At 43.1% G+C, this 19,284-nt stretch overlaps 1 protein-coding gene across 2 annotated transcripts in view; it reads right to left on the bottom strand.

Moving 5' to 3' along the window:
* Positions 1-5,067: 5,067 nt before the first annotated feature.
* SLC35B1 (solute carrier family 35 member B1) overlaps positions 5,068-19,284 on the bottom strand; it is a 39,317-nt gene continuing 25,100 nt past the window's right edge. For both annotated transcript variants that reach the window (XM_029573366.1, XM_029573365.1), the window contains exons 7-9: positions 17,374-17,480; positions 6,132-6,285; positions 5,068-5,459 (exon numbers count right to left, since the gene is read on the bottom strand). In XM_029573366.1, coding sequence (XP_029429226.1) covers positions 5,407-5,459; positions 6,132-6,285; positions 17,374-17,480 — 314 coding nt within the window. In that variant the 3' untranslated portion in view covers positions 5,068-5,406. The remainder of the gene's footprint in view (positions 5,460-6,131; positions 6,286-17,373; positions 17,481-19,284) is intronic.

Below are 19,284 nucleotides of genomic sequence, written 5' to 3'. Positions count from 1 at the left end.
CATTCACCTGGCCAGAATGATGAGACGGACGATGAAATGCTAAGAAAAATCAGGGAAGCAAACCAATTTGGCAATGCAGTAATAATGGGACATTTCAATTACTCCAACATTGACTAAGTAAATGTAACATCAGGACATGCTAGAGAGGTAAAGTTCCTGGATGGAATAAATGACTGCTTCATGGAGCAATTGGTTCAGGAACCAACGAGAGAGGGAGCTATTTTAGATTTAATTCTTGGTGGAGTGCAGGATTTGGTGAGAGTTAAATGGGGGTAGGGGCAGTTTGCAACAGTGATCATAACGATCAAATTTGGACTAATAACTGGAAGGGGGACAATATATAATTCTACAGTTCTAATACTAAATTTTTAAAAGGGAAACTGATAAAATGAGGAAAACAGAAAAAAAACTGAAAGGTGCAGCTGCAAAGGTTAAGAGTGTTTAAAAAAAAAAAATGTCCACGCCTGTTGTACAATCTTAGAAGCGCAGTCCAGATGTATTCCATGCATTAAGAAAGGTGGAAGGAAAGCGAAGCAGTTACAGGTATGGTTAAAAAGTGGGTTAGGGTTAGGGCAGGGTTTTCCAAACTGTGGGTTGGGACCCCAAATGGGGTCACAAATGCCTCAAATGGCAACATTCTTTAGGCAGCAGTAATATTAATAATGGAAGTCAGTTTGGGGTCTGTAAGCCAGCAAGCACTCACAGGTCCTGCAGTGGGACTGTCCTTACATGAGTTTCTGTGGTAAAAGGAAGCCCTGACCAAGGAAGGATCATGCGACTTGCACTGGCTCACAGGCCCCACCCACTTTCATTACTAACGCTGCTTCTGCTGCTTGCAGATCACCATCGGAATTAGCACTAGTCATGAGGAGAGGAATGGGCTGGGTATGCATAGGTTGGAGAAGATTGCCCTGTTTCCTCTCTCCTCACCTACCACTGAGCCTACCCAAGAGAAAAACGTTGTCCCTGTCAGCAGCCTGCCCTAGTTGTCATCCACCATTGACCCTAGCCAGGTGGGTGTATAGAGAAAAGGCTGTTTGAAGGGAGAGGTCAGATGTAGGAAGAGTTTGAGAGTGGAATCAGCTGAAGGGATTGGCTGTGGAGGATGAGAGAAAGGGAATGAAAGAATTGGATGACAATGTATTAGAAGTGCTGGGTGAGTGAGATGGGGTCAGAGGGATGTAAGAGAAGGCTTACAAGGGAAGCTTGGAGGTGAGGGGATGGGATGGATAGGATGACAGGATTAGCTGGTTACAAGAAGGGCTTGGGAGTGAGAGGATCAGCTGGATGAAAAAAAGCCTGAAGGAAATAAGGGGTGGACTGGAGAGATGCTGAGGGATATCAGCTTGAGGAGCAGAGGCTGAGAGAGGGGGTACACATTGGGGGCAGTTGAGGTGGAGGTTCAGAGAAGGAAATGACTAGAGAGGTTGGAGATCGAGAAAGGGGATCAGCTGGCGGGGTGATGAGGGTGGGAATGGAGAGTTGGAGGGGAACCACACTCCTGCTAGTTTGTTTTGGTCATTCTCCAGGGTCATGTGAATTTTCAATTGCTAAAATGGGGTCATGTTGGCTAAAGGTTTGGGAAGCCCTAGGATAGGGGAAGCCTTCCCATGCTTGTGAGATCGAGAAGGATTCTTCATCAAGAATTTGACATCTCACTCCTAGATGAGGAACGACTCTGCTACCCAGCCTTGCACCAAGGCTTGGGGTTCTAAGCTGATGGCACCTTCCATCTTACAACCATGATGCTGCTGCTCTCTACGGACTATCTAACCACAGCTGTAGCAATTCGAAGTCATGATTTAGACCCAGGCAGCAATAGCATATGGCATGTGTATTCATGATGGATATTCAACACACATAGATACAAGCCTTGAAGCCACTGATCGCAGGCTTCTTGGCCTTGGACTTCGCCATACTCATATTAAAAAAATAAAATAAAATAAGGAGCTGTCAAGGCAGTGGCATAAAACCCCCCCCCAAAAACCCCAGAACCAGCAACAAAGTACAAGGTCAGTGTCTTCAATTTGAGAGACTGGGACACATTCGTGCAGTAGCCCGAACAAAGAAAGACTGGAATAGATTGAGGGGCTCATGAGACAGTATTCATGAAAACTCTTGTACATGCTTAGTAAGGTCTAAGAGCTGGGTCCTTGTTGGTGCCACTGGATGACATCACTCATTCATAATGGCTAACTCATGCCTGCTTGTCAACAGAAAACTATTTAACCTTTAACAATCTACACATTAATACTCTTGACATTACTAATCATCTCATTACTAATCATCTCATCTCCATGTCTGACTTCATATTAATGGGCCTTGACAAAGGCCAATCCTTCCTCTTAATTCTACTGGACCTATCAGCCGCCTTTGATACGGTCAATCATTCCATTCTCACTTCCATTCTGGCTTCTATAGGTATCTCAGGCACAGCTCTCTCATGGTTTAAATCTTTTCTCTCCAACAGAGGCTTCAAGGTTAAGATACAGAACAAAGAATCTTCACGAATGGACGCATCCATAGGTGTCCCCCAGGGCTCCTCACTGTCACCTACACTCTTTAACATTTATCTTTTACCTATCTGCCAACTCCTCTCCAACCTTAACCTCAAACATTTCCTCTACGCCGACGACATCCAGATCGTGATACCCATTAAAGAATCTTACACAAAAACATTGGTTCACTGGGAAAACTGTCTCTTCGAAATTAAACATCTCCTGGCTAACCTAAACCTAGTTTTAAACTCCTCTAAAACAGAACTGCTTCTCATCTCCCCAGATAATAATGCCATCTCTAATCCTCCAACTATCCCAACTACTACACAGGTGAGAGATCTAGGAGTATTAATTGATAACCGGATGAACCTTAAAGCTTACATCAACAGAACCACCAAGGACTGTTTCCACAAACTCCAAGTTCTGAAAAGAATTAGACCACTCTTCCACACTCAGGACTTCAGAACCATTCTACAAGCTATCATTTTTTCTAAGATCGATTACTGTAACTCTATCCTTCTGGGCCTACCTTCCTCCTATACTAGACCCCTCCAGATGTTACAAAACGCTGCGGCAAGATTACTGACAAACTCCAGGAGGAGGGACCATATATCTCCAATCCTAAAAGATCTCCACTGGTTGCCTGTTCACTTTAGAATCCTCTACAAATCTCTTTCCATAATATACAAAACCATCCATCAACACACCCCACTCGACTTACAAGTCCCATTCCAAATTTATAACTCCTCCAGACCAACAAGAGACACACTCAGAGGATCTCTTCAAGTGCCCCCAGCCAAAACTACCAAACACATTACCTTGAGAGATCGGGCCTTTTCAACAGCCGGCCCCCTTCTATGGAACTCCATCCCACCGGACCTTAGACAGGAGCCCAGCCTCCCAACCTTCAGGAAGAGACTTAAGACCTGGCTGTTTAAAAAAGCTTTCCCGGACACCGATTAATTCTATTCAGCCAGATTCTACCACTTCCACATGTAAAAATGTTATTACTAATGTAAATACCTATACCTAATGTTATTCTCTTTCTTTTCTTCTCTCCTCCCAGTTCTATTACCTTGTTATTTGTAACTGCTTCCTTCTACACAAATAGGTTATTGAATTGTTTACTGTACACCCCTGTTATATGTAAACCGGCATGATGTGTTTGCAACATGAATGCCGGTATATAAAAATTTTAAATAAATAAATAAATAAAATTTCTATAGTGCTTTAAGGCATATGCAGCACTGACAGAAGAAAGATGGAGATTTCATTATCTCTATGGGAATTTTTTTTTTTTTTTTTTACAACGAAAAAGCCTATCACAGTGAGGTTGTATTTGACCATTTTTCAGAGGAAACTAAATGCACTTTTAGAGAAAAACAACACTTATCAAATGCTATGATCTGCCTAGAACAGGATTAGCCATCTCTGGTCCTTGAGTGCCATAGGTCGATCAGGTTTTCAGGATATCCACAATGAATATGCAAGAGATATATCTGCATACAATGGAGGCAATACTTGCAAATGCATCTTAATTATATTCCTGATACCTGACTGGTGTGTGGCACTCGAAGACTGGAGTTGCTTACCCCTGGCCTAGAAGTTCAGGCAAATACCATTTTTTGGGATAATAAAGGCAATTCTGCTAAAAGAGAGTTGGCTGTGATTACTTCAAACTCTCTGGATCACCACTCTGATGAAAATGTGTGTATTAAAAAGTTTTGATTTTCCTTCAACTCAGTCTCCTGTAATATTGTGTTCTAAAAGTACAGTAAAAAGAAATCATGAATGTGAAATAAGGAACAGGTAAAAAAAGGAAGTAAGAGAAAAAAAATCAGCTTATGGAAGCATAGCATCCTGTCACATATTTGTAATCATGGTATGGTTTTGGCCATTGGCTATGCATAGCTATATATGAGAAATCTACCCAAAATCTGACAGACAAAGCATACATACAAAAAAGGTTTCACTTAAGTACAATGTACACCCCCTCCCCCCACTCACCTCAGAGACAGTGTAACATGAGGTTCAAAATATCAACATGCAGTCTTACTGTACACACCAACACTGTCACTGATGCTTCTCATTCATGCCCTTCCCCATACACTCACAACCCCAATGACTCCCTACCCTTCACCCCCTGCCACCTGGACACACTCACCTGTGTCTCTCCCTAAGGGACTGTGAAGGAGGAGTACTAGGGAAGTATTGTCTTCAGGATAAGATGAGATCCCAAGGCAATTGGAGGAGGGGGATGAATCAGTACTTCCTTCTGGTATGGGCTGACCCCTGGCCTAGAGGAATATCAGAGCAGTGGTGGGAAAGGGCTATAGCACTAAGAAAAGGCAGAGAAGCACAGCTGGCTAATTTTGAAACTTACAGTAGCTGCAATTCAAGCTGCTGAGCAGCATGGGAAACTAGCCAATGAACTACAGCTTCCATTCAGCTTAGTGAGGTGCACATTTTTGAGGACGTCTTGACACCAATTTGAGTCCTTTCTAGAAACCCAAGATTTAACTGGGACACACAACACAACAATGAGAAAAAAAAGAGGGGGACAGAGAAATGCATAAAAAGTCCAATTTATCTTCCACTCTGTGCCTACAGGAAAGCTCTTGATAAAGTAGGCCCACAAAGTAATCAACACAAACATATCGCATAAGAGACCTGTTTAAATTCCCAGTTCTATCTCCATGCCTCTTTAATAGATGCAAGATAACTTGTCAGGACCAGTCCACAAATCTATCACCACACCCCCTAAAACGGATCTCTCAATAACTAAGAAAATAAAAAAAAATGTTCCCATAAAATATGTAATATAAAAAAAAGTCTGGTCTTCCATGCTGAACAGCAAGATTCCAAACAATAAGTTATGAAGAGTCCATTCCAGTTTTCAGATTTATTCCTAGTGTGATGTCTTCTTTGGGGCTTTTCCAAATTTTGCATCAAGACCAAGACCTACAGAACAAAAAAAAGACAACAAACTTTAACAGTTCAGAGGAAAGCCAGCTACACAGTCTGAAAACTCCAGAAACCAATGGCACCCAAAGCAACCCAGGACTCCCATGACCTATGCTATCCAGGCAACTCTATCCCCTTCTCCCATCATGCAAGGCTCTGGAATTTGTTGCCAGAGGATGTGGTTAGTGCAGTTAGTGTAGCTGTGTTTAAAAAAGGATTGGATAAGTTCTTGGAGGAGAAGTCCATTACCTGCTATTAATTGACTTAGAAAATAGCCACTGCTATTACTAGCAACGGTAACATGGAATAGACTTAGTGTTTGGGTACTTGCCAGGTTCTTGTGGCCTGGATTGGCCACTGTTGGAAACAGGATGCTGGGCTTGATGGACCCTTGGTCTGACCCAGTATGGCAATGTTCTTATGTTCTTAAGGCCTCGGCAACATTAGAAGCTCCAACTGTCTTCAGGTTCTACAACTATAAATAGCTCTCCTCTTCCCCAAGCATGGTTGTGAGATAACCATTATATTCCGAAAAAAAGAACTTACTTTAAAAAAGGTTCCTTCTACAGCATTCCGCCTTTAGGGAACACACTCATAATATATATGCACAAATAAAAAAACACAAGTACCATGTGTATGTGGCCCATAACAGAAAGCATGGTGACTTACCTAAAAATACCAAGGTGGTCCCTGTCCACTGCAGCAGGCTAATGGGGTTTGAAAAAATAACAACAGAAGCCAAGATGGTGAAAAACTTCCTTGTGGTGGTAATAATGGAACAGGTCAGAGGTCCAAAGTATACAACGGTCATAAATATGAAAGCCTGTAACAAAGAGAGAAAGCAATGAGACTCTCCTGTAACACATCATCTTGTTCCCAAGGGAAACAGCAAGAGAAAAGCTTCTTTTGAACAGTCCCTCCCCTAAAGGAGACCACAATAACCTCCTACTGCAACATCTCCACATCTTATGTGACAGAACAAAAAAGAGGAGATGTTATAGTGCCATTTCCCTTCTCCCATGAAGTGAGTGATGAGGTCCTCCAATGACAGTTCCCATGCCACAAGGAAGACAAAAAGAGAAAAAAAAAAAAAAAGAGAAGAGAAAGCAGCAAGAGAATGCCCAGGAGAAACAGAGGGAGACAGTGTCAGGAAGGACAGCATGATGCATCATGGTGCTGACACACCTCCATATCCATTTACCCCCTCCCTTCTATCTCAGTCCTGTAGTACACCACCATTTCAACTTTAAGCAATGTACAGTAACAAAGGAAATTATAACAAAACACTGGCTCCAATTTAGTCATACAAACAATACACCAATGGACAAATGGTGTCAACAAAGCACAACAAATTAAGAACAGGGCCTACCCTATTAGAATATAAAAATAACTTCAGAAAATCATACATTTATAAGTGTTGCCCAAACAGAATAGAAAGGGATTAATACCCATATTGTCATCCTAAATGAAAATAAAAACATGCATACTTAAAACATTTACATGTTGCAGCAATCCAATGTTCTTGGCGGCTTACATAAAAACATACATATTTATATAAAACTAACATAACTTACATGATAACCAGCTGAGGAGCTGTTCTAGAAACTTCCAGAGCTGGTTGGAAAGCCTACTGAGCTCAAAAAGTCTGAGCACATCCCTAAAAAGAAAGGTTTCTGGTAGCTTTTTAAAAAAGAAAAACACTAAGAAGATCCCATGCTACTGATGCCAGTAATAGCAGAGGCCATTCTCTAAGTCAACTTGATTAATAGCAGTTAATGGACTTCTCCTCCAAGAACTTATCCAAAGCTTTTTTTTAACCCAGCTACAATAACTGCACTAACCACATTCTCTGGCAACAAATTCCAAAGCTTAATTGTGCGTTGAGTGAAAAAGAATTTTCTCCGATTAGTTTTAAATGTGCTACTTGCTAACTTTATGGAGTGCCCCCTAGTCCTTCTATTATCCGAAAGTGTAAATAACTGATTCACATCTACTCGTTCAAGACCTCTCATGATTTTAAAGACCTCTATCATATCCCCCCTCAGCCGTTTCTTCGTCAAGCTGAACAGCCTCATAGGGGAGTTGTTCCATCCCCTTTATCATTTTGGTCGCCCTTCTCTGTACCTTCTCCATCGCAACTACATCTTTTTTGAGATGCAGCGACCAGAATTGTACACAGTATTCAAGGTGCGGTCTCATCGTGGAGCGTTAGAGGCATTATGACATTTTCCATTTTGTTTACCATTCCCTTCCTAATAGTTCCTAACATTCTGTTTGCTTTTTTGACTGCTGCAGCACACTGAGCCGACGATTTCAAAGTATTATCCACTATGATGCCTAGATCTTTTTCCTGGGTAGTAGCTCCTAATATGGAACCTAACATCGTGTAACTACAGCAAGGGTTATTTTTCCCTATATGTAACACCTTGCACTTGTCCACATTAAATTTCATCTGCCATTTGGATGCCCAATCTTCCAGTCCCGCAAGGTCCTCCTGCAATGTATCACAATCTGCTTGTGATTTAACTATTTTTGAGTTTAACAATTTAAACACAAGAATACTTGTACCAGAAACGAGGAGTGATATGGAAAGCACTTTTGAGGTTGAGTGGGGAAAGAGAAGACTTTTATAAGGACTTGCAACCACATTATAAATGATAGTGGCCCCAAGATTAGGGACCACTACTGCACGTTGCCATAGCCAGGAACGCGCCAAGTTCCCAGCTGTGACAAAGTGTGTAAAATATCTTTTGAAAGTTTGCAATGGAGCTCCTGTTCATCTAAGGCAAATTTTCATGACAACAGCCTGCTGGCACATGGAAAACACTGAGTTCGTACATTGGCCCCTAAACGTGTTAATATTCATCCACCTCTGATCGTCTTTTAACACATGCTTAGCTTATCCAGACACTCTTGGTGGTAGACGCGCAGCTCACAGTAAATCTGGATGTCATTGGCATACAAGTGGCATTTAAGACCTCACCACCTAATGAGATAAAAGGGCTGAAAGTAAATAATGAATACCAGTGGTGAAAATACTGATTCTTTATGATCCCTAAATAAAAGCTCCTAGGGATCAGAAAAATCAGTTACAAAGAAACATAGTAAATGATGGCAGATAAAGACCCAAATAATCCATCCAGTCTGCCCAGGGTAATTACTTTAGGTGTAACATTTCTGCATGGGGATATCAGCATAGAGAGGCAGTTAACACAGGTTACACAGCTTCTTCGTTTCCATCTTCTAGCTACTAGGGATCCTCTGATTTATCCCATACCCTTTAACAAAAAACTATGGTAGCACTGTTCCTTCAATACTGAGGATTTTCAGTCAAGAGATCAGGATGTCATGATCTATGGTACAGAATGGAAAAATTGCTTACCTGATAATTTCGTTTTCCTTAGTGTAGACAGATGGACTCAGGACCAATAGGTTATATGCTCACCTGCTAGCAGATGGAGAGAGAGTCAGTTTTCAAAGCTGACGTCACCTTAGATATACCACTGCAGTGACCTCAGCCATTCAGTATTCTCTTCAAAAGCCATTGTGGACATACTATTGAAAAATTTGATTAAAATTTGATTAACACTTGATAAAAAACTTGAAACTTAAAATAATGGATAACCGTAACTGTACTCAACCAAACATAAGTGCTGAATCCCAGCAATATTATAGATGCCCTGATCTAGGGATGGGTGACAGAATACCTGCATCCTCTTGGAATCGAGATTCACCTCAAGGGCGATTCCTTGGTACTGATCATGGGCAGCTGTGGGCGGGATTCTGAGTCCATCTGTCTACACTACAGAAAACAAAATTATCAGGTAAGTAATTTAACCATTTCCTAGCATGTAGCCAGATGGACTCAGGACCAATGGGATATACAAAAGCTACTCCTGAACGGGAAGGGAGGCTGCCCACAGTCCGGTCAGCACTGCCCTCGCAAACGCTGCATCCTCTGGGGCTTGGACATCCAGGTGATAGAACCTGGAGAAAGTGTGCAAGGAAGACCACATCGCTTCTCGGCAGATGTCAATGGGAGACAGCAGCTTAGCTTCCGCCCAGGATACTGCCTGGGCCCTAGTGGAATGAGCTTTAACCTGAAGGGGTAAAGGCTTCCCTGCCTCTACATAAGCTCCCGTGATCACTTCCTTGATCCAGCAAGCTATGGTAGCTCATGAAGCTGCTTCACCTTGTTTCCTTCCACTGTGAAGAACCAACAAGCGGTCTGTCTTGTGCACTGGTTCCGAGATTTCCAGATACCATACCAAAAGCATACTGACGTTTAAGTGGCATAGAAGGCGGTAGTCTTCAGTGTCCTTGTGTCTATCTAGGGACGGCAAGGAAATGGACTGATTCAAGTGAAACTCCGAGACTACCTTTGGCAAGAAGGATGGAACAGTGCAAAGCTCTAACACTCCTGGAATTAACCAGAGGAATGACTCCCGACACAACACCTGGAGTTCAGAGATGAGACGAGACAAGCATATCGCCACCAAGAATACAATCTTCAGCATTAACAGGAGTAGGGACAGACTGCATAGCGGCCAAAAGGAAGTTCCTGCTAAAAAGTCCAATACTAGATTGAGATTACATAGGGGGACCAGCCACCTTAAGGGTGGTCGGATGTGTTTAACCCCTTTTAGGAAATGGGCTAAGTCCGGATGTGCCGACAGGCAGGCTCCATTCATCTCTCCTCTGAAACAGGAGAGCACCGCAACCTGGACATTCAAGGAGTTGAGGATCAACCCTTTCTTCAGACTGTCCTGTAAAAATTCCAGAACCATGGGGATTTTGGCAAGGATGTCAAGAACTTCCACGTGCAGAGCAAGGTGGCAATTACTGCCACTGAAAATCCCTGCTTCATCAGGCGAGCCCTTTTAAGGGCCAGACCATAAGACAAAACAGACTTGGGTCCTTGTGAAGGATCAAACCTTGTTGGAGCAGGTCACTGTGCGGAGGGAGGCATAGGGGGCTCTCCACCAGAAGCCTCCACATATCTGCATACCATGGGTGTCTGGGCCAATTTGGGGTCACTAAAAGGACTAATCCTCTGTCATTCGATCTTAAGGACATAAGAACATAAGAAAATGCCATACTGGGTCAGACCAAGGGTCCATAAAGCCCAGCATCCTGTTTCCAACAGTGGCCAATCGAGGGCATAAGAACCTGGCAAGTACCCAAAAACTAAAAGTCTATTCCATGTTACCATTGCTAATGGCAGTGGCTATTCGCTAAGTGAACTTAATAGCAGGTAATGGACTTCTCTCCTCCAAGAACTTATCCAATCCTTTTTTTAAACACAGCTATACTAACTGCACTAACCACATCCTCTGGCAACAAATTCCAGAGTTTAATTGTGCGTTGAGTAAAAAAGAACTTTCTCCGATTAGTTTTAAATGTGCCCCATGCTAACTTCATGGAGTGCCCCCTAGTCTTTCTACTATCTGAAAGAGTAAATAACCGATTCACATCTACCCGTTCTAGACCTCTCATGATTTTAAACACCTCTATCATATCCCCCCTCAGTCGTCTCTTCTCCAAGCTGAAAAGTCCTAACCTCTTTAGTCTTTCCTCATAGGGGAGTTGTTCCATTCCCCTTATCATTTTGGTAGCCCTTCTCTGTACCTTCTCCATCGCAATTATATCTTTTTTGAGATGCGGCGACCAGAATTGTACACAGTATTCAAGGTGCGGTCTCACCATGGAGCGATACAGAGGCATTATGACATTTTCCGTTTTATTCACCATTCCCAACATTCTGTTTGCTTTTTTGACTGCCGCAGCACACTGTACCGACGATTTCAATGTGTTATCAACTATGACACCTAGATCTCTTTCTTGGGTTGTAGCACCTAATATGGAACCCAACATTGTGTAATTATAGCATGGGTTATTTTTCCCTATATGCATCACCTTGCACTTATCCACATTAAATTTCATCTGCCATTTGGATGCCCAATTTTCCAATCTCACAAGGTCTTCCTGCAATTTATCACAATCTGCTTGTGATTTAACTACTCTGAACAATTTTGTGTCATCTGCAAATTTGATTATCTCACTCGTCATATTTCTTTCCAGATCATTTATAAATATATTGAAAAGTAAGGGTGCCAATACAGATCCCTGAGGCACTCCACTGTTCACTCCCTTCCACTGAGAAAATTGCCCATTTAATCCTACTCTCTGTTTCCTGTCTTTTAGCCAGTTTGCAATCCACGAAAGGACATCACCACCTATCCCATGACTTTTTACTTTTCCTAGAAGCCTCTCATGAGGAACTTTGTCAAACGCCTTCTGAAAATCCAAGTATACTATATCTACCGGTTCACCTTTATCCACATGTTTATTAACTCCTTCAAAAAAGAGAAGCAGATTTGTGAGGCAAGACTTGCCCTGGGTAAAGCCATGCTGACTTTGTTCCATTAAACCATGTCTTTCTCTATGTTCTGTGATTTTGATGTTTAGAACACTTTCCACTATTTTTCCTGGCACTGAAGTCAGGCTAACCGGTCTGTAGTTTCCCGGATCACCCCTGGAGCCCTTCTTAAATATTGGGGTTACATTTGCTATCCTCCAGTCTTCAGGTACAATGGATGATTTTAATGATAAGTTACAAATTTTTACTAATAGGTCTGAAATTTCATTTTTTAGTTCCTACAGAACTCTGGGGTGTATACCATCCGGTCCAGGTGATTAGGTTCACCGTGATTACGGGTACCTCCCCAACATCCTCTTCAGTAAACACCGAAGCAAAGAAATCATTTAATCTTTCCGCGATGGCTTTATCTTCTCTAAGTGCCCCTTTAACCCTTGATCATCTAACGGTCCAACTGACTCCCTCACAGGCTTTCTGCTTCGGATATATTTTAAAAAGTTTTTACTGTGAGTTTTTGCCTCTACAGCCAACTTCTTTTCAAATTCTCTCTTAGCCCGTCTTATCAATATCTTACATTTAACTTGCCAATGTTTATGCTTTATCCTATTTTCTTCTGTTGGATCCTTCTTCCAATTTTTGAATGAAGATCTTTTGGCTAAAATAGCTTCTTTCACCTCCCCTTTTAACCATGCCGGTAATCGTTTTGCCTTCTTTTCCATCTTTCTTAATGTGTGGAATACATCTGGACTGTGCTTCTAGAATGGTATTTTTTTAACAATGACCACGCCTCTTGGACATTTTTTACTTTTGTAGCTGCTCCTTTCAGTTTTTTTCTAACAATTTTTCTCATTTTATCAAAGTTTCCCTTTTGAAAGTTTAGCACGAGAGCCTTGGATTTGCACACTGTTCCTTTTCCAGTCATTAAATCAAATTTGATCATATTATGATCACTATTGCCAAGCGGCCCCACCACCGTTACCTCTCTCACCAAGTCCTGTGCTCCACTGAAAATTAGATCTAAAATTGCTCCCTCTCTCGTCGGTTCCTGAACCAATTGCTCCATAAAGCTATCATTTATTCCATCCAGGAACGTTATCTCTCTAGTGTGACCCGATACATTTACCCAGTCTATATTGGGGTAATTGAAGTCTCCCATTATTACTGCTCTACCAATTTGGTTAGCTTCCCTAATTTCTCTTAGCATTTCACTGTCCGTCTCACCATCTTGACCAGGTGGATGGTAGTATACCCCTATCACTATAGTCTTCCCCGACACACAAGGGATTTCTACCCATAAAGATTCAATTTTGTATTTAGTCTCATGCAGGATGTTTATACTGTTGGACTCTATGCCATCCCGGACATAAAGTGCCACACCTCCTCCCGAGTGCTCCTCTCTGTCATTGCGATATAATTTGTACCCCGGTATAGCACTGTCCCATTGGTTATCCTCTTTCCACCATGTCTCTGAGATGCCAATTAAGTCTATGTCATCATTTACTGCTATACATTCTAATTCTCCCATCTTACTTCTTAGACTTCTGGCATTAGCATACAAACATTTCAAAGTTTGTTTTTTGTTTGTATTTTCATTCTGCTTTTTAATTGATAGGGATAAGTTAGAATTTTTTAGTTCAGGTGAGTTTTTAGTTACAGGCACTTGGACTACTTTTCTAATTATTGGAACCTCACTGTCGGGATGCCCTAATTCTAATGCATCATTAGTATCCTTTAAAGATACCTCTCTCCGAACCATGCGCTGCTGAGCGACTGTCGGCTTTCCCCTTTGTTCTAGTTTAAAAGCTGCTCTATCTCCTTTTTAAAGGTTAGCGCCAGCAGTCTGGTTCCACCCTGGTTAAGGTGGAGCCCATCCCTTCGGAAGAGACTCCTCCTTCCCCAAAAGGTTCCCCAGTTCCTAACAAAACTGAATCCCTCTTCCTTGCACCATAGTCTCATCCACGCATTGAGACTCCGGAGCTCTGCCTGCCTCTGGTGACCTGCGCGTGGAACAGGGAGCATTTCAGAGAATGCTACCCTGGAGGTTCTGGATTTAAGCTTTCTACCTAAGAGCCTAAATTTGGCTTCCAGAACCTCCCTCCCACTTCTTAGAGTCCTTCTTGAAGGGCTGTCTAGAAGGGAAGTCAGAAGGTATCGATGAGAGCTGTTTGAGGGTCTCATGATGGTCCTTTAATTTAGCCACTATTTGCTGAATCTGTTCACCGAACAGATTATCTCCTATACAGGGCAGGTCAGAGAGCCTGTCTTGTACTTCTGGGCGAAGGTCAGAAAACTTGAGCCAGGCCCAGTGTCTTGCCGAAATGGCAGCTGCAGACACTCTAGTGGAGGTGTTGAAGATATTGTAAGCTGTTCTTATCTCATGCTTTCCTGCTTCAAACCCCTTGTGAACAAGGGTTTGAAGATGTTCTTGTAATTGGTCAGGCAGGGTTTCAGAGAAGTCCTGTATTTGCTTGAAAATGACCCTATTGTATCAGGTCATATACAGCTGGTAAGAAGCAATCCTGGAGATAAGCATGGCCCCTTGGAACACTCGACGACCAACATTGTCGAGGAACTTGTGTTCTTTGACAGGAGGGGTAGAAGAGTGTGGTTTTGTCTTTTTTGCTTTCTTTTGAGCTGATTCCACCACAACTGAGTGGTGGTCAAGCTGAGATTTTTGAAAGCCAGGGGCTGACTACCAGATAAGTAGTGTCAGCCTTTCTGTGTACAGGGGCAATGGATCCAGGATTTTCCCAGTTCTTTTTGAGGAGGTCAAGAAGAACTTGATGAATGGGAATAGAAGTGATCACCTTAGGGGCATCCAGGAATTGGAGAAGCTCCATCATCTGGTGCCTATCGTCTTGCTCCGTCTGAAGCTGGAAAGGGACCAATTCTGACATTTCCTTCACAAAATTAATGAAAGAGAGGTCCTCTGGAGGAGAATGATTTCTACTTTCAGTAGGAGAGGAAGGTGAAGGTAAGTCATTGGTGTCCGAGGAAGTGTCATCACCCCAGGTGTCATAAGGATCAGTAGGCTGACCTGTAGGATGAGAAAGGGGTTGGATACCCGAAGGCCCCGGATGAGGCTCCGAGAAAATCAAAGGAATCGCCGGGGGCACCGTGGATGGCCTGGAAGGCATCGGTGCCGGTATCAAAGGCATCGATGGCGCCGTTGTGCGTATCGCTCCTGATGAATGAATCGGTGGCAAGGGATGACATGGCATCGATGAATGAGGCAGAACTCCCAAAGGAGGGATGCGAAATGGTGTTTCTCCTCCCGATGAGGCTGTCATCGGGGAGCGCACCAGAGACATCGGAGACCCGGGAATCATCGGTGGAAGGGCAGTCATGAGCGCCTCCATCCGGGATAGCAGCGGTGCCAGCGCTGCTGGAATCTGGTCAGTGACCGGTTCCACTCTCGGTACCGATGACTGTGCCGGAGGGACCTGGAGCTGTTGCATCGCCTTGTCGATGGCCTCCTGGACCAGCTGGTCCAGTTCTTCCCGGAGACCTGGGGCAATCAGCTCCGGCTCCGTGACGGAAGAGGGAGGCTGAGGCACAGTCGGAGGGATCACCTCTACAGGCGGAATCGCGACTCCCAAACCCCGATCGGGTGAAGGTTGCCTCGATGTCCCGGTCACAGGAGCGGTCGGTGCTGTTCCTGGATGGGGCTTCTTCGATGGTGGCTCGGACGGTGGTGAGGTCGATGATTTCGCTCCCTCGACGGTCCGAGACTTACGATGCCGTTGGCGATGTTTCTCCCTTCGATCCCCTCGATCTTGAGGGGGAGAAACGGGAGTCGATGGCCTTGAAGACTTCGATGGCGAGCGGTCACCGGACGGTTGTCGATGTTGGTGAGACTTTGACGGTGCCGGTTCAGATGACGTCGATGCGATGGACGGCGTCGGGGTGTGAGCACGGAAGAGGAGACCAATCTTCTCCATTCTGGCTTTGCGACCTTTTGGTGTCATGAGGGCACATTTGGTGCAAGTCAGGACATCATGCTCACGGCCTAAGCACATTACACAGACTCTATGAGGGTCTGTGATCGACATGGTGAGAGTACAATCCGGGCACCGACGAAAACCCGACGCCATGGCGATAGAAAAAAATTGAGCTGCGGTACGGTCGATGGCCAGTAGGCCGCGAGGGCCAAACTCGACGGTAACTGACGAAAAACCTTACCGGAGTACCGCAGACAGAGAAAGTTAGAGGAGGGACCCCTGTGGGGCAAGATATTTTAAATAAGTCCGTGAGGAAAAAATTCATGTCAGGAATGTGTTCAGAGCTCTAAACCGCGAGGCTACTGCTGCGTGGAAAAAAAAAGACTGAAGGGGGACCCCTGCTGGCTGCAGGGTTAGTGCCATGCTGGGCATGCCCAGTAGGGGCCAGTCAAATGTCTGGAAACTTTGACAGAAGTTTTCCGTGATTGGGCTCCATCCTGATGATGTCACCCATATGTGAGGACTACCATCCTGCTTGTCCTGTGAGAACAGAATGATCAATTTCTTATTTGTTGGGTTCTGTTTGATAAATAAGATGAAAACCATTTCAGTGATACCAACAGATTGCAAACACGTAAGTAGAGTATTGTGATCAATGGTGTGGAAGGCAGCAGCTACTTCCCCATTAGGTCTAAGAGCACAACAGTTATTTTTGTCCAAACTTCTACGCAGGTCCCCCATTCCTGTATCATTACTCTTAATACATCCCCATATCCATTCACACCTCTCCCTATCTCAGGGTTGTAAACATAGGAGTGATATGAAAAGATACAGGGATGTATCAAAAGAATGGGGGAAAAAAAAAAAAAAAAAAAAAAAAAAAAAGCTATGAACAGAGGCAAAAGCATTTCATATAACTGAACCAGGGATAGGCCTTCCATATCAAGGCAATACAGTACACCGGAATTCCCAGTACTACTCCATATTATAGGGCTGATTACAAATTATTGCTGTAGGCAGTTAGAGGATAGTGGAATCCTATGGCTTTAAGTCCTCTGATCCTGCCCTTTTCTGGGTAATGTTGCATCCTTACTGAACAGGGATACATCAGTGCAAACATGTCGTCACTACGTCTTAGTATATAAATACGTTAGGTTAGTAGTATTTTTCGAAGTAGACATAAACAGTACCGATTCACAAAGAATTTCTTAATAGTTCTAATTTCATATGAGTGATCAAGTGACTCTCATACCATCCCGCGAGCTTTTTGGCATATCTGCTCTCAAGCCGCATTAGGGATCATCTTTAATCATTGGTCACTGCTTCACCTATATGCTTTTAATTTTTTACTTTTTGCTTGTTTTTTCTTTTAGATAAAATTTTGAGCAGAGATACTTCCCTTTCAAAAATCACTGTCCATGGAGGGTGCAACCCTTCCGAGGAATTCAAAATGCAGTTCAGAGTGCAGTTCCTGTTGTGTCATTGTGAGAAACAATGTGTATAATATTTAATAGACTCAGTCCTTATTTGTAAACCAACGAACTCAAGATGGTATATAAATACGTTAACCATACAAGCCAGCTCTGCTTACCTGGCCCAGTGCACTTGTCAGGCCAAACAGCAGGATGTGGTAGAGGATGCTGGGATAGCGTTCAGTAAAACTCAGGAATTCCCCAAGTTCCCCACTCAACACAATACCTGAAAAACAGCAACACGTAGAAAATTTAAAGGAACCCTCGAGCCTCTGTCCTGAGAATTTAGAGCTTAGTTTCCTTGATACGTAAAAGCATAAGTATCATCCTGGGTTGAGTCCAGCATATTGTCTCCAGCAGTGGCCAATTCGAGACACTTGAAAATACCAAGCAGATACTAATGGGGATAACTATTCCTTGATGCTCACTCCCAGAACAGCAAAGTACCGGCTGATCTACAGCGCTCCCAGAGAGTGAGATGAAAACAAGGTACAGATGATGCCTCACCCCGCAATGATTGTTCCAGGAGATAGCACCGTGAGTGACATACAGTGGCTTGCAAAAGGATTCGACCCCCTAAAAAAATTCAGCAGATTTGTGCGGCTTACAAATGACACTTACACAGATTGTTCCAGACAGTATATTTACTGCAAGCTGGTGTGCTCTTAAAGTAGTTTTTCAACGTCATAAATGATTATTTCCCTGCATTTTTTGTAAAAAAAAAAATTAAACTCTGAAAAATGCTTCTTGCATAAGTATTCAACTCATGTACTGTGGAAGCTCCAAGTTTACACAGATGAAAGATATTGTCTAAACAATTGGCTTACAATTAGCCTCTACCTGAGAATCCTTAAAAAAGGTCAGCTTTTCAGGATAAGAGACCCCCTAATTCCAGTATCATTGGTCAGACTGTGAATCTGAAAGCAAGCTCTAAAAATGAAGACCAACTAGCATTCTAAGGAAATTAAAGATAACATTATAGACATGTACAAGATAGGAAAAGGCTACAATATCCATGCTTAGATAAACCAGTGAGCACTGCTGCATCAATTGTGAGGAAATGGAAGCTGCATCATACTATCCAGACACTGCCTAGACAAGGCCATCCCTCAAAACTCAGCACTAGAGCAAGGCGGCGACTTGTGAGGGAAGCCACAGAGAGGGCAACAATCACTCTGAATGAGCTACAGAGTTCAGTGGTTGAGACTGGAGTGGAAGTGCACCAGTCAACCATATCAACTGGCCTGCAAAGGAAACTAATTAGAAAGAAGCCATTACTGAAGAAAAAACACACATCAAAGTACGCCTGGAATTTGCCAGAAAGCAGTGTGACCCAACTCAAATGTGGGATAAGTAGCATGGGATCTATTTAATGTTTGGGTAATTGCCAGGTACTTGTGACTTGGTTTGGCCACAGGATACTGGGCTTGATGGACCCTTGGTCTGACCCGGTATGGAAATTTCGTATGTTCTTTTAAGATTTTGTGGTTAGATGAGACAAAAAAGAAGCTCTTTGGCAAAAATTTATAATATTATGTATGCTGCAAATCCAACACTGCCCATTCCTCAGCAAACCCCATCCCAACAGTAAAGTATGGGGGTGGCAGCATCATGTTGTGGGGATGCTTTTTCTCAGCGGGGACTGGGCATCTTGTTAAAATTGATGGATGGATGGATGGTGCAGCTGCAGGGAGACCTACTTCAGTCTGCTAAAAAAATAAAAGTTGGGAGAAAGTTCACCTTTCAACAGGACAATGATCCCAAGCACAAGACCAAAGCCACAGGGGAGTGGGATGAACAAAAAAAGGTGAATGTTCTACAATGGCCAAGTCAAACTTCCAGATCTCAATCCAAACAAGAATCTGTGGCACTGTTTGAAAACTACAGTCCATAAGTGTCATCCAACCAACCTGGAGCAAATCTGTCAGGAAGAATGAGCAAAAAAACCTCCCAAACAGTGTGCAAAGCTAGTAGAAACTTACCCCAAAAGACTTAAAGCTGTTATTGTAGCAAAAGGTGGTTTACCAAAT

This window comes from Rhinatrema bivittatum, chromosome 12, assembly GCF_901001135.1.
Source record: "Rhinatrema bivittatum chromosome 12, aRhiBiv1.1, whole genome shotgun sequence".
Classification (NCBI taxonomy): domain Eukaryota; kingdom Metazoa; phylum Chordata; class Amphibia; order Gymnophiona; family Rhinatrematidae; genus Rhinatrema; species Rhinatrema bivittatum.
The sequence above is the reverse complement of the archived record's forward strand: the minus strand, read 5'-3'. Positions and strand labels throughout refer to the sequence as shown.